The sequence below is a fragment of the Halichoerus grypus genome, chromosome 2 (assembly GCF_964656455.1).
Source record: "Halichoerus grypus chromosome 2, mHalGry1.hap1.1, whole genome shotgun sequence".
Classification (NCBI taxonomy): Eukaryota; Metazoa; Chordata; class Mammalia; order Carnivora; family Phocidae; genus Halichoerus; species Halichoerus grypus.
Genome location: NC_135713.1, coordinates 174721388 through 174737843, shown reverse-complemented (window position 1 = coordinate 174737843; position 16456 = coordinate 174721388). Strand labels below are relative to the sequence as shown.

General features: G+C 38.0%; 1 protein-coding gene across 7 annotated transcripts in view; it reads right to left on the bottom strand.

Moving 5' to 3' along the window:
- Window positions 1–16456, bottom strand: part of BCAS3 (BCAS3 microtubule associated cell migration factor) — a 593075-nt gene that overhangs the window by 294270 nt on the left and 282349 nt on the right. For all 7 annotated transcript variants that reach the window (XM_078064169.1, XM_078064164.1, XM_078064176.1 and 4 more), the window contains 3 exons: window positions 10986–11110; window positions 8258–8423; window positions 6180–6280 (listed from right to left, as the gene is read on the bottom strand). In XM_078064169.1, coding sequence (XP_077920295.1) covers window positions 6180–6280; window positions 8258–8423; window positions 10986–11110 — 392 coding nt within the window. The remainder of the gene's footprint in view (window positions 1–6179; window positions 6281–8257; window positions 8424–10985; window positions 11111–16456) is intronic.

The following is a 16456-nucleotide window of genomic DNA, read 5'->3' as shown; positions in this document are numbered from 1 at the left end:
TTAACCATTTTCAGTGTTCTTCATTTCTTTCCAACTAGTATCATTTTTCTTCTGTTTGAAGGACTTCCTTTAACATGCCATATAGAACATGTCTATTGCTGATCATTTTTTTTAATATTTTGTATATCTGAGAAAAATATTCTCTCATTTTGAAAGATGTGGGGGGAAGGGCATAGGATTCTAGGTTAACAGGTGCTTCCTTTCAGTACTTAAATCTGTCATTCTTATCATTTTTGCCTTGGTATATAACGTCTTTTTTCCCTTCTGGCTGCTTTTAATTTTAAGATTTTTCGCTTTTTAAATGATTTTGAGCAATTTGATTACAATGTACTTTGGTACGGTTTTCTTCAAGTTTCTTGTGCTTGAGACTTATTGACCTTCGTGGATCTGTGAGTTTATAGCTTGTATCAGATTTGGACATTTTTTGGCCATTTCTCTTGTCACACCACCCCTCCTTCAGGGACTCTAATTTCAAGTATAGGTTATCCCACAGCTCAGTGAAGCTATTTAAAATACTGGTTTTTTCTGTGTTTCACTTAGGATAATTTCTCTTCGTCTATCCTTGAGTTCACTAATATTTTCTTCTGAAATTTCTAGTTTATCCTCAATCTTACCCAGTGCAGCTTTCATATTTAGGCTTTCTTATCCAGAACTTTGATCTGAATCTTTAAAACTTCCCATATCTCCGCTTAACTTTTCAAATATACAAAATACAGTTACAATAACTGTTGTAGAGTCACTGTTCCAGACCCTGTGTGGGCTCTAGGCTCTATGCCCTCTAGGACTCTCTAATGGTTGCTTCCTTGGCTTCGGGCATTTTCCTACAACCACCAGTACTGTGTTGAATACTAAAGGAGGACCCTCTGCAGATCTTCAGAGTTCACATTCTGTGCAGATCCCTTCTCTCTGATGGCGTATCCAGCAAATTCTAGGTTAGGAGTTAACAAATAGTAAATAGGGCTTTGTGGGTCATGATGACTCAAATCTGTGGTTATAATTTTAAAGTGGCTATAGACAACAAAGAAATGAAATGGTGTGGCTGTTGGAGTAAAACTTTATTTACAATAATAGTTCATAAGAGTTTGCTGATAGGTGCTCTTCCTTGGTCTTACTGGACTCTCTGCTCTGTCTCCTCTGTATTCCACTTGCACCCCCCCCCCCCACTGCAGCACAGTCCCCAAACTCTTTCAAGGCAATAAATGGAGGCAGTTGTAAGGCTTGCCTCCTTTGTTTCCCATCTCCCAGGAATCACTGCCCCTCATTCCCTGGTGTCCACGTACTTGAAAACGGTTGTTTTACGTATTCTGGTTTTTGTTGTTGTTTCAGGCAGAATGGTCAATCTCAAATGGAGCCTCAAGAAATACCCAATAAAGAATATTATTTTCACACACACAAAAAATTTTAAATCCACTGAAATGTACATGTGTGAAACATATTATGTTTTAACCATTTTCTGTGTTTTTTCTTTTTTTTTTTTTAAAGATTTTATTTATTTATTTGACAGAGACAGAGATAGCGAGAGCAGGAACACAAGCAGTGGGAGTGGGAGAGGGAGAGCAGCCTTCCCGCCAAGGAGGGAGCCCGATGTGGGACTCGATCCCAGGACTCTGGGATCATGACCTGAGCCGAAGGCAGACGCTTAACGACTGAGCCACCCAGGCGCCCATCTTCTGTGTTTTTCATTCCTTTCCATATGGTGTCAAAGGTTCTCCCCACCTTTCCTATAATGCTTTTAAAGGTAGAGGAAAACAGTTATATCCCCAGTAAAACAGAGAGGTTCTATGGATCCTGATCACCTTTCTATTGTATATCAAAGCTATGTTTCTGTTGAATGATCTCTTGTTACCATTTAACAAAGAAAACTCAATGAGCTTAGGGAGGAACTTCTCACATACCAGGGATTACCTCAGAAGTTCAAAGTCTGACCCCCCACCCCCAACAAAGCTAGTTAATGTCAGCAACTTAAAAATACTGCTGCTGCCAAATTACCTGGAAGAAAAGGAGGAAACATTATTTCTCCCCTAAATAAAACTTTCCCAAGTCAACTCAGTAAGCCCTATCTTTAATTTACAATTTGGGAAGCTCTGAAGCAGACAAAAGAAAAAGTTATTGTCTATTTTGGGATCATATTCAAAGCTAGATGATATTTGTTAGTCTCTCCTAATGTTTATCTTTGTTTTCGGCAAAGTAATACACTGAAATAAAGTGCCTATTTTAGAAAAGGTAATTACAGTATGGAATTTTTTTCATAGGAGAAAAAATGGTGTTAACACAAAAATTACAAATCTCCTCTGCTGCAGTCTTTTTATAAACTATTCCTGAGATTTCTTATGACCAAAGCAAAACATTTTTCTGATATTAGATTCTTAACTTTTACCTTTACTGTGCTATAAAGCAAGATTAGATTACCATTTGTACATTCACTTTGCACATTTAATCAATCTACTCAATTAAACCATATGAATTTGCTGATATTTGACTCCTGTTTTACTTACTCAAAATGGCAATTTCTATGGTTCAACCTAATAACAAAGAAGACACCTCGGCCTCCATCGTGTAAGGAACATTCCAGTGTGAGTCAATTTCTGATAGACCAAAATGCCTTAATTTTGTATCATTCCCATTCAATTAATATAGGTGGGAAATGTGATGACAGTTAAGAACACAAAATTTGGGGCGCCTGGGTGGCTCAGTTGGTTGAGCGTCCTACTCTTGATTTCGGCTCAGGTTGCCATCTCAGGGTCATGAGATCATAGCCCTGCGTGGGTCTCTCTGCTAGGTGTGGAGCCTGCTTAAGATTTTCTCTCTCTCAAAAAAAAAGATTTTTCTCTCTCGCTCTCCCACTGCCCCTTCCCCGCCCCACCCCACACTCTAAGAAATTAAAAATTAAAATTAAAAAAAAAAAGAACACAACATTTTGGAGTTTTTACTTCACTTTAAAATTAGGTGAGAAGTCTTTAGCGTTTCAGGGAGGTTTCTCTTCCCCTCCCCCACCAGTTACCCTTTTGCCACATATGCAGAACTTTGTTTATCAACTAGCAGTGTATTTATTATGATTACAGGGCTGGAAGGGGAGTGGGGATTCCTTGCTAAACATCCTGCTCTCCTACTCTCTTCTCCCTGAGACAAAGTCTCTTTCCCATCTCCATTTACATCGTGCTTTGTCTACTATTATTATAATTTCCGGAGTTTGTACAAGTCCGCTTCATTTGGTCCACAGATCCAAAACACAACACCAGTGAAAATGCTGGCAACATCTGAGAAGTTTGCATTAGAGTTTTACTCCAAATGGTTGTATCTGAAAATACTTCCAGTAATATATTTATCAACTCTTCAAGTTGAGAAGTAAGAGGGGATTTTCAATATGGTTAAGTAAAACAAAAAACTTCCCAGCATCAGGTATGGTATACTTGTTTTTAAGAGGTCACAACAGCTTTTCAAATGGTTTCAGTAAGAGGAACTGGAGAGAAAGCAAGAGGGTAATAAGAATGTCTTCTTTTTTTTTCTTAACGAGGCTCTAACTTGCATAAAGGACTGAACAGATGGGCAGGTAAAGACATTCTCTCTAAACTGGCTCCGGCATTGCTTTTACCAATTGTATTTCAGGCTTTTACTCCTCTGACGCAGATGTCCATCTTTTGCATATTTAATCACTTCAGTCCTGTAATATACACATGTCCAGGACTTACAATCAAATCGTCTTTCTTTATCTAAGGAAACGGGGGACTTAAAAATCAGGCTAATTCTGTGTCTCTGCCATCAATGTAAAGAAGTAATATAATAATTATTACAGAATTACCTATCGCTTAGGTTTTTTTTTTTTAACCTATTAAATTATATCAGTGACATTTCACAAAGTAAGAGAAAACAAATTAATTACATCCATCACTTATATAGCAGATATTACAACATGACCAGAATCACATAGTCAGAATAGGCATTCCATTATTAAGTCCCTGAAGTCTATTATATGAAAACCAGTACTTTTGAGAAAAGATACAGAATGATGCTTAAACTGTTGCACAGGGTTTTTTGTTTTTTTTTTCCTTTTGTTTTTTTTTTAATTTAAATTCAAGTTAGTTACCATATAGTGTATTATTAGTTTGGGTGTTTTACAATTTTTACAGCACTTTAGCATCCCTTCATTCACCATAACACCACCTTTATAAGAGCAAGTATTGTTATTAATATTTTATATTTATCAAATTATTGAGAGGTGGTTTGGAACTGGAACTCAGGCCTTTCTATCCTTGTCCCAGGGGTAGTCCATCTGGAATGGTCTAACATGAAATGCATTCATACGATATATTTTAATTAGAAACCATAGGATCATCAATGACTTCTTTCTTTCAAATTATCTCTAATTCTTTTCTATTCCAACTCTGCAACATCTCACAAGTTTGTCCTGTCTTCTCCATAATACACACTTAATTAAAGCCCTCTCATCTTGCTCCAGGATCACCAAGCCTCCGCACCCCTCCCCTCCTCTGAATCTCCCATTACAACACTGCCAGAGCGATCTTTCTAAAATGCGGTTCTGACGGTGTCACTCCAATGCTTGAAAACATTTGGCAGCTTGCTACTGCCTACAGTGGTGGTTCTTAAACTGTGCACCTGGGATCTCTGTAATTCTGAGAACTGGACAGAAGTGTTTAGAGCTGCTAAAATCAAGTAACGTCAATCAGCTTAATTTGCCGCAACACAAAAATTAAGGGAAAGAGCTGCATTTGATTTTTGCCCCTATCTTTGTCCTACATATCTGTTTGCCTACTGGACACAATAAATAACAAAATATCAAAATAATGAAACAAAGCAAACCAAGATTAATTCTGAGTCAACTCTACTTCATTCAACAACTAGTTATTTTCACCCCTGTTGAGAGGTAGGGGGAAAATGTTCTCATGATTTAAATTTGATTTTATAGAAGTGTCATTTTTTTTCTAATTCAAATGATAAGAACTACATATATGATTCAATAATCTAGAACCTGACAACATCTACGGACTCTGCTTCTTGAGCCCAAAAACACTTACATATACCCCTCTGGGGGGGCTTTGGCAACTGAAGTTCTGCACTCATAGTTCACTGATATACCCATCTCATTTTATTTTACTTTTTTTTTTAATGCCTGTCTCCTGAATTAGTGAATTCACTGAGCCACAGAAGCAACATGCTATTCATGTTTAAATCACAAGTGCCTGACACATAGAAGTCACTCAGTAAATCCATGCTGGGAAGAATCAGTGAATTCAATTTTATAAGAGAGCAAGACTGCCAACTATGAGTTATAATTATGGAGTTTCAGAAATTTCGAGCAAAGTCGGTAAATCTTCTCTGTTTCCAGTATAATACATAACACATTATAAAAATAAAATAAAATAGTTTTAGAACTATTTCGCTTCATGCTGCATAAAACAGCCAGGCAAGATAGTAAGTTCTATACAACAAAACTCCATTAAAAGCATGTCAGTGTTGATTTTTAGGAAGTTTCTTAAAAACATACAGCACTCATAGCCATCAAGTTAAATTAAGGATCCAGTCAATCCTACAAAATTAAATTATAATTGTAAAGAATTTTTAATTCTATGACCATAAACTGGATAATAAATATTGTCTTTCCATGCCTCCCCTACAAAATAAGCTGTTTCTAGCTCAATGTACATGTTCTCCTCAAGTGAAAAAGAATGTGGATCAATTTCTATAAATGTTAGGGCTTAGATACGAAAGTAAACAAATACCCAACAGAGTTGCAATCATTACTTCATTGTTCCCAATAAAATCTACAGAAAGAAAAACCTACTGATACTTTTCACAGTGAAACGTGCTTATTTTTTTTATGTCAGAAACAGATAACAAGTTTTATGAAGTTTAATATATCCTAGTATCCTCATTTAAAAAAAAAAAAACTTTTGAGACCACGAGATATACCCCCATGAACTTGTATAACTGCAGGAGTATATCTCATGGCCAAGGAATATGAAAAGCCAGAGGCATACTTAATGTGTACGAAGGCTTATGGTTTACATTTGTATTAAATATCTTACTTGCCTCAATCTGATTTTTATGGCCTATGGCCTGTGGACCCTTGGTAATATGCATGGCTGCATTAAAAGTGAGCATTTTAAGATGAAATCTCAAAACACTGTACAGAAGGTAAAAAAACAATGCGAACTACTTACGGCCAGCAAGCAGGAACTGATAATACTGGACTGCATCTGCAGCGAGGAGCAGAGGGTGGTTTGCATTAAATGGTGGTTGCAATTCATTCCATTGAGGAGTTCTAAGGAAACGGCAGAAGAATATTAATATTTAAGCTTAATAGATGCGATGTAAATCACCATCACTGTCACCACTTATAGACACTGATATAAACTCACACTATCTTTGTAATCATTAAAGTGAACTTGTTAGAAGTGCTGAAACCTGAAATACAAGGCCATCTGATTAAAAAGAATAAAAAAAAGGTGGCAGTGAGTCATACAATTACATACAGCTGATACTAGTTTAATAGCAGAAGACCTTCCAATAGGATAGATAAGACATTCAAAGCACTGGACAGAGAGGAAGTGTGGAATTCAATGTCACAACTAAGTAGCTCTAATTTTACCTAATTTCGGACAACTGTTGGAGCTCACTACTCTCAGAATATGTGTATATTTTAAAATAAAATAAAGCAGGTAAAAGTGCTTTTAAAAAAACCCACACAGTGGGTTTTTTTCAGATCCAAAGAGACAGAAAGTAAATTAATGGCTGACTTATTACAGACCTAATTAGAATGTGAGTTCCAAAATAAGCCATTTATTTCAACAATGATGGTGCAGTAATTTTAATTAGATCTGCCTGTTCCTAAATAGCTTGATAAATAAGATATTGATCAGATCAATCTAGGCCAGTAAAGTAGTAGTAAAGAATGCTGGAGCCTCCAAAAATCAATATAAGAATATTTTAAAATGTCAAAAGGAGAGGGATCATTTTCATATCCATTTTTGTCTGTTTCCTTCCATACTTGTCAGGATAAATTTTTCTCTGCCTCTTCTGTACCACTGTACACTGTGTTGAACAGGTTTTATTCTAGATTTTATTTCTCTCTCTTGATACTTGCTTATAAAGATTCTAATGATCATGTACTTTTGAGAAGGACTCTGATTCTTAATAAACATTTCTACAGTGTTTAGCCATTATATCTTGGGGAAACCTTCCAATCAATTTATATTCATTTCCAGTCCCCTTAATGGCTATTCCAATGTACTCTCTATTTTCAGTGAACATGAGACTAGAAATAGAGGAAGCACTAAAGCTCTATATGCAGGATAGGAAAAAACCCCAAGTTCTGGAAAATGTAATACAAAGATGCAAGGACAAGGTAATTCAAAAGGAGGCATAAGGCAAAGACAACTGAAAACATGATCACACAAAAATTTGTACATGAATGCTCTTAGCAGCATAATTCATGACAGCTAAAAAGTGGAACTGTCATCTAGTGATGGATAAACAAAATGAATAAACAAATGGACACAAAACATGGTATATCCATGCAGTGGACTATTATTTGGCCATAAAAAGGAATGAACTTCTGATACATGTTACAATATGGATGGACCTTGAAAACATTATGTTAACTGAAGAAAATCAGATGCAAAAGGTCATATTTTGTATGATTCCATTCATACAGAATGTCCACAGTAGGCAGATCCGATCCAAAGAGACAGAAAGTAAATTATGGTCACCTGGGGCTGAAGGGTTTGGTGAAAATGGAGAGAGACTGCTAATGTGTATAGAGTTTCTTTTGAGGGTGATGAAAATGAGTGTGGTGATGGGTATACAACCTACCGAAAATTCACTTTAGATGGGTGAACTGTATTACATGTAAATTATATCTCAAAAAAGGAATTACTGATACATGCAATAACAGGGATGAATCAAAATAACTTTGCTGGGTGGAAAGAAGCAAGACAAAAAAAAAAGAGCGCACACACTATGATTCCATTTATATAAAATTCTAGAAACTATAAACTAATCTCTAATGACAGAGCAGTGGTTGCCTGGGGCTCAGTGGGTGAGGCAGGGATAAAGAAGGGCAGGAGGGAGAGACTACAAAGAGGCACAAGAAAACATTTGGGGGTGATGGATGTACTTGTAATGTTAATCACAGTGATGGTTTCACAGCTGTATACAGATGTCAAACTTGATCAAATTGTACATTTTCAGTATTTTACACTTCAGTCAAGCTGCTAAAAACAGTGGAAGGAGGTCCTACCTAACCAGAGTCCAGCTGGCTCGAGGTGAGGTCATCACTTCCAGTGGGGTGTCATCACTGATCTTGGGGGCAGTGCTGAGTGGCCGTGGCTCCATCATGTGCTCCACTAAGGTCCCATAGCAGCTGATAATGTAGAGAGACTCAACTACAACTTGTTTGGACTGATCTACAAACAGAGAAACAGATCCTGGTTGTGGGATAATGGCATAAAAGGAGAGAGAAAATACAGCAGGAAATGTTTCACAGGGTGCCTGCTCCCTGCCTCAAGGTTGCTTCTTAGAAGTGGATGCTAATGAATATGAGAATCTCTCTGCTCTCAAACTATGTTTAAATCTTAAGCAATTTATTTCAAAAATGATGAAAATATCCTCAAAATTCTAATACAGTGAAACAATATTTCACAGCCTTTTGTATTTTTCTGCCATATAATTTGTTCCCCATTACAAAAAATGAATGATAGCAGGTGGGATAGGGAAGGACTGACTGGAAAGGAACATCGTATGGACTAAGATGTAGTTACATGGGAGGTACCAATTCAACCGCACGAGAGGCTCCCTGGTGCTTACATCAGCTTAACTTCTCTACTTTCTCTCAGAAAACTTTATTTTTTTTTTAAAGATTGATTTATTTGAGAGGGGGAGGGGCAGAGGGAGAGGGAAGGAAAGAATCTCTGGCTGACTCCCAGCTGAGCAAGGATCCCGACACAGGGCTCGATCTCATGACCCTGAGATCATGACCGGAGCCAAAATCAGGAGTCAGACACTTAACTAACTGAGCTACCCAGGCATCCCAAACTTTGTTTTTTAAAATCTGGATTAAAACAAATAAATGAAAAACACGCACATCCTCCTCCCCCAAATCCTCTTTCTTCTCTCCTCTCCATGAATCACGGGCCTCTACGTAAACGAAGACCAATCATACTTTAAGGTCAGGTGCTGAATATGGATCTAATCAAATGACTTTATAAGGAAGTACACATGTCCTCACTACTAAAACAGGTTTAGTCCTGTATCTTGGGTTTTACAGTAAACCTAGGAGCATATAAAATCACTCATGAATGCTGGGTGGGTCACCTTATCTCCATGCCAGAGGAATCAATTACAGCTGATTTGAGAAAATGGCTAACGACCAGTCAGCAGGACATAAAGGAGTAGTAAGTTAAAAGGGTAATTAGAACAGAAGGGAGAAGCATTTGAAATCGAGCTTCACAGAGGGTTTTAACTAGTAACAAAAAGTCACTTTGATAGCATCATTAAAACTAAGGAGGTAACAAAAAAAGAGAGATGGGATAAGAAAATGGAAGGCTTGCATACTTTACTGTATCCTCTCCCACTTAGGCAAGGAACCTGCTGTGCCTGAGATCCTATTTCCAAGGAAAGGGTCACAGAAAGGCGATAACTAGGGAGAGGACTGATGTCTGACTGCCAGTACTGAGCATAAAGCAGGGCCATTTTGCCAAGAACAATACAGCCTGTGGAGCTGGGCAGAGAAGTGCCTCACTAACAACTCAGTTTGTGACCTACTTTAATAGTGCTGAAATAATAAGGGCACAATCTTAACATTCAGATTTAAATACCCGGTTCACGAATGCAGGCACTCCTCTGCACACAAAAAATAAGGAGTAACATACTAAAGCAGTAATTATATAAAAATTTTAGGTATTGGGGCGCCTGGGTGGCTCAGTCATTAAGTGTCTGCCTTCGGCTCGGGTCATGATCCCGGGGTCCTGGGATGGAGCCCCGCATCGGGCTCCCTGCTCGGCGGGAGGCCTGCTTCTCTCTCTCCCTCTGCCGCTCCCCCTGCTTGTGTGCTCTCACTCTCTCTGTCAAATAAATGAACAAAATCTTAAAAAAAAAAAAAAAAAAATTTAGGTATTAATCTTGGCTATCAAAGCAGGGATTTAAAAAAAACACAATTCTATAAACTCAAAGGAGCAATGGTTACCATAAAAGATGACTCTTAAGGGCACCTGGGTGGCTCAGTGGGTTGAGCGTCTGACCCTTGATTTTGGCTTAGGTCATGACCTCAGAGTCATGGGATCGATCCCCATGTCAGGCTCCGTGCTCAGTGTGGAGTCTGCTTGAGATTCTCTCTTTCCCTCTCCCTTTGCCTCTCCCCTCACTTTTGCACGTGCTCTCTCTCAAATAAATATATCTTTAAAAAAAAAAGATGACTCATTTCTGAGCAGGAGCCTGTTTTTATCTTTTAACTTATAGTATGGCAAAGTTGTTGGTGGTGGTTTTTGTCTGTTTGTTTTTTAGAGTCAAGATGGAGCTTTAGAAAACCTGGATTCAAACTCGGATACCATCACTTCCTAACTGGTGCTTTTAGCTAAGATATTCAAACTCGTTGATCTCAAGCTCCTTGTCTCTAAAGTAGGGATAACAAGGGTTTTCCTCCCCACACCTCAGAGGCAATGGCATGGAATTAGCTTGTCAAAAATGTAAAAATGTAGAATGGTATGGCATTAACAATGCTGAGGACACTGGTAGATTGTCGCCAGCAAAGCAAAATACAAACATTCAGATGGGCAATTTATTTCACATTTATAGTGAGAGGATAGCCTTTCTCCTTAATAAGGCTTGAGTAGTTGAGGAGAGACATGCTAACTGAATGGAAAAATGGGTTCAGAGAATACTGGGTTCAAGATTATTCAAGAACCACTACAAATTTCCCTCAAGAAACAAAAATTACAAATGGCAAGTTTAAGCTTCAGTAAGCTCCATACCTTTTTCTCTTTTCAGACCTGCATTATTTGCAAACCACGATCTGGATGTCCCGAACATTGCAGCCACACAAAATTCTCCGCCCATCGATTTGCTGGGTGAAATTTGTGGAGGTGGTTTAACTTTGCTTAAAAAATAAAATGATAGTAAAAAAAAAATTACCATGATGGAATCACAGACCTCAATATAGTGGCATTATTTTCTTTAAAATTCCACCCCAAAGTATTCAAACCCTCCATTGTGGACATGCATTTTGCCTTAAGTAATAACTGGTGGTGTGAGACAGTGTTCTGCAGTAAAAGTAAAATTAGTGCAGAATTCCAGAGTATTATCACAACAGTAACATATAAAAACAACAAAAATTAACCCCTTTTTGAAGTATATGTTGGTGAAATCCAAGTCACTTCCTTTCAGATGGATAACATTTCTCTGGAAATTTTAAAGTGGAAGAATAGAACCAGGCTAAGTATCTCACAATAATAAAATCGTTTATCATTTCATTTTGATATATAAGATGTGGGATTGACAGGACAGTTGAATGGAGACGGCACGTATGAAAATGACAAGATGATACAGGATGAAAATATGAAAATGACAAGAAGATACAGAACGAAACCCTGTGAATGGTTCAGCCACAAAGCTACATAGTTAGACAGTGTATGGGGAGAAGATCGAATGCTCTAATGCAATTATATTCACCAATCCATTTGTTTATTTTTTCTTCATGGGTTTGTGAAAATGATGTGTCTATTTCTGTTCTGTTCTTCACACGTTTGAGGATGCCTTAAGTCACTGATGTAACTCCCATAAAAAAGTACTTGCTTTCCTGTTTGTTTTCTCCAAATTAGCTTTTATACCATGAACTTCTAATATCAACCTTTCATCTTCTGTGAAATTCTATTATTTCTCTTCTCTTTTGATTTGGCAAAGGCTTCCCCAGTGCTCATTGGCAATTCTGCTGACCACCTCAGATAAATGGTGGTAGTTCACACACCAGAAAACAGCCTCACTGCATCCTGGTCGAGATCACAGCCCCTCTGGACACCAGAGCTCTGATGTTCCTACTCTGCTAGTCAGTCCCCAATGTCAAATGACATTATTTCTACCTTCTTTTGTTCACTGTCCTTTATCTCTTTATCTGATAATAAAGTATGATTAGGTGGAGAAAGATTGGGTTTGGGAGCCAGGAAGAAACCTCCATGCTGCCACTTCTTAGCTGTGTGATTTATTTAACTTCTCAAAGCTCAGACTGCTAATATGTAAAATAAAAATAGTAATGCCTACTTCATGGGGTTATTTTAAGCATTATTTGTTATTTGTTTTTGTTATATTTGTTATTATTTGTTCTCTAAGTGTGCTCCCTGGCTAGAAGTATCACCCGAGAACTTCTTAGATAGACAAATACTCATCAAGCCACACCCCAAACTCTGGGGGCAGGGCCTAATAATCTGTGCTTTGTTTTAGTTTAAGTAATTTTTTTTTTTTTTTTAACCCTCCAGGAGACTCTGGTACATGCTCAGGTTTAAGAACCACTGTATTGGGGGGCGCCTGGGTGGCTCAGTTGGTTAAGCGACTGCCTTCGGCTCAGGTCATGATCCTGGAGTCCCGGGATCGAGTCCCGCATCGGGCTCCCTGCTCGGCAGGGAGTCTGCTTCTCCCTCTGACCCTCCCCCCTCTCATGTGCTCTCTCTCATTCTCTCTCTCTCAAATAAACAAATAAAATCTTTAAAAAAAAAAAAAAAAAAGAACCACTGTATTGGGAAAGTGCATAAAGCAATCCAGGCAGTGCCTTCCCATATTCATGGTACTCAACAGGGTTAACTGTCTTCTATATGGCACACCGCCTTCACCTAATTTTCCAAAGCATCAAACTTAGCTTTGGTAATTCAATTTCCAGGTCCTTATGACACCTGAAATAGTCTTCCACATATTTTATTTCCCCAGCCTTCTGCTCTGACATCTTCCTGCTTGGGAAAGCAAAAAGTTTGGGTCAGAGGCCACTGTGATTGGTCTTTTTGGCTCTCCCTTTGTGCCAAATCTATGGTAATGCACATTGCCATATATGAAAAGGCCTCTTCTTTCCATCATTAACATTTCTTAACCACTTCACATCATTACTCATAAAAACCACACCCCTGCCTAACATACCAACACCAGTCACAGTCAGACTTCCACTGACAGGGAATAAAGACGTAGTTTTTAGAAAAAAGTTTCTGTGAGGAAATGAATCTGGTTCTACAAATAGTTTCACATCTTCCTGGCTGCATCTGCCACAACTACAATAACCTACCAACAGAGAAGAAGGCTCCCCCACCCTGACCCCACCTACCCCAGAACAAACACACACCTTTCCTCGCCATCAGATTATCCTTCCGGGTTACGATGCTCTACGTTGTAGTACCTTCGAGTGTAAATTCTCCTTCAAAGCCTTTATTTCTATCACTGAACTGCTATCACTGAGCTAGTAAGTTCCTATAACTATCATCTTTTAGTTCCTTTGGTCATTTTTAACCCTTAGGAGTTTGGGGAGTTGGAGAGAGAAGGAGAGAAAAAGCCATTCTAGAATTTGTTGAAAGGTGTTTCCAATTATGTAACTATGTGTTTTTACTAGAATCACCATCAGGGAACAATAATACTACAATGTACAAATAAGCTTCACAGGGACAAATTCAAAGCTCTTTGCAAATTACTGAATGCTATTTTTGTTTTTGTTTTTTTAAGGCATGTGGTAAGCAACAAGAGAGAAAACAAGTGGGTATGACACTTCTTCCGAGAGACTATGGCACATACAGTGTGTCCTGAACAGACTTGAAAAACAGTTGCTATTAGGCAAGATAGTTACCTTGATAACACAGTAATAAAGAGTAGAAATATGGTAAGAAACCAATTTAGTCTTTGACCATGCAAAAATATATTCTGTGTTTATTAGCTTCTAGTCTAATCAGTCAATGTCAAAAGCTAAAACTAAAACCTCTTACACTTCCATAACGTGACACATAACTCAGCTTCTGAACACACAACTAAAAAGCATCAACACAGTATTATTTTACGCAGACCCATTATCTCCTGCAGAGAATAAGTATCTTATGATAAAAGTATGCTTAAAATTATGTAAAGAATGATCATTTTCATTTTTATACATTATTTCTTCTTTTTCCTCTGATGGGGCCTCAATGAATCACATTAATACAAGTTTGTGTTTAGTAAGTGATTTAAAAGAGTTTTCATCCCTTGAGCGCCTGGGTAGCTTAGTCGGTTAAGCGTCCTACTCTTGATTTCAGCTCAGGTCATGATCTCAGGGATATGAGATCGAGCCCCACATCGGCTCTGTGCTGGGCATGGAGCCTGCTTAGGATTCTCTCTCTCTCCCTCTCTCTCTCTCTGCCCCCCCCCAAAAGAGTTTTCATCCCTGAGAATAACTTGCTATCTCCTACATGGTGCAGTGCTGTGCGCCAGGGAGGGAGCATATCTGGTGAACATATTCCTAGCAAGTCATTTCTACCATCAATCTACATTTGGAATGACTTTTAACAAAACAGAGTATAAAGATACGTGTCTACAAGACTTTCAGAAAAATTAAAAGGAGAAATAATCTAAAGAAAAGATTACTGGGCGCCTGGGTGGCTCAGTTGGTTAAGCGACTGCCTTCGGCTCAGGTCATGATCCTGGAGTCCCTGGATCGAGTCCCGCATCGGGCTCCCTGCTCGGCAGGGAGTCTGCTTCTCCCTCTGGCCCTCGCCCCTCTCATGCTCTCTGTCTCCCATTCTCTCTCTCAAATAAATAAATAAAATTTAAAAAAAAAAAAGAAAAGAAAAGAAAAGAAAAGATTACTACTAATTAAGTATTTCTACCCAAGGGGAGAAAAATTTCACTTTGACTCACTTTGCCCTTTATCCTAAGTTTTAAAAAGACTAACGAGGAATTTGGAATGGAGGCAGAATTGAACTTTTCCAAAATGACTCAGAATATTTCTATTGCAAAATAACCTTTTGTTGGCAGAAAAATAAAACACTGAAAAATGATACATATGTGGAAGGAACAAAAGATAAAAGTACTAGCCTTGTAAATCATGTTCACTTCTATACCGGTGACCCAATCATTTTAGGAAAGCATTCCAAAACTACCTTTTTTTTCTTTCTTCCTCTCAATATCTCCCTTTATCCTCCAAAAGGGGCTTAATAAATCCCATTACAAAACATTTGCAAGTTTAAAAAAGAATACCTCTGGGTGTTTGGAGGCCTTCCCGCATTTATTAATTTATTAAATAGTCTGATGCAAAAAATAAAATTTCAATGTATATGGAGCCCAGGAATTCAATTGTGTTGATCATGGTTTTCAAGAAGAACAAAACAAACTGATGGAGCTGATGGACTCCTTTCTACTGGGAACTTCTGCTTCTTACCCCCCTTAGCCCATCATAAATAGCCTCATGTTCAAAAAGGAAAAGTAAAATTTGGCTTAACTTATGAGCAGTGTGTAAAATAAAAATGGAATGAATTCAACTTTCACCCTATCGGGCAAAATAATAATCATAAAATATCATATTTACTAAACTTGATACAAGAGAACTACATAATAAAAAGTAAAACAAACATACAAAGAAACAAACAAATAAATAAAAACAAAACAGGGACGCCTGGGTGGCTCAGATGGTTAAGCATCTGCCTTCGGCCCCGGAAGTGCATGATCCCAGGATGATCCCAGGGTCCTGGGATCAAGCCCCACATCCGGCTCCTGGCTCAGCGGGGAGCCTGCTTCTCCGTCACCCTCTGCCTCTCCCCCTCCCCCTGCTCCTGCCCTCTCTCTCTCTCTGTATCTCTGTGTCTCGAATGAATAAATAAAATCTTTAAAAAAAAAAAATAAGGTACTAAATTAAAACTCAGGAGTTTCACTCTTTTTCACTCCTTTTGGGAGACTTAATCATCTAACTATTAATCATCTAACTATAGCATGAGAATCATTTTCACTGCCATCAGAAGTTCTGGGGACGTTAACACTATGACGTCTTTCAAAATACTTACAAAGACTATTGAAGTTAACCATTGGCTTTTACTGTATTATGTAATCCAGTCAGATTAACATATTGAATTTCTCTTGCCTTTTTTTCTCTCCACCCTACTGCAAAGAGAAAAAAAGCAAAACTCTAATAATACCTGCTTTAAAATTACAGAAAAATTATGTCCATCTGGGTAAATCTACTATGTCCCACAGAATAGGACGTGAGTGGGGTATCTGTGCAAGGCATGAAAAGCAGCAATGAGGTCCATTGCTTTGTTTAGGACACAAGCATGGAAAGAGCTAAACTGAGATAGAAGCACCGTTTCTTTCATTTTCCACTTTAAATGTTAGACACCATATTGCTGTAAGAACTACAAGTGGTGTAATATCTTTGTGTATAAGAAAAAAAATCTTTTCTTGATATTCCTCACTGTGATTGAGCTTTTAAAAGGAATTTAGAAGTTTTCTCTCACCC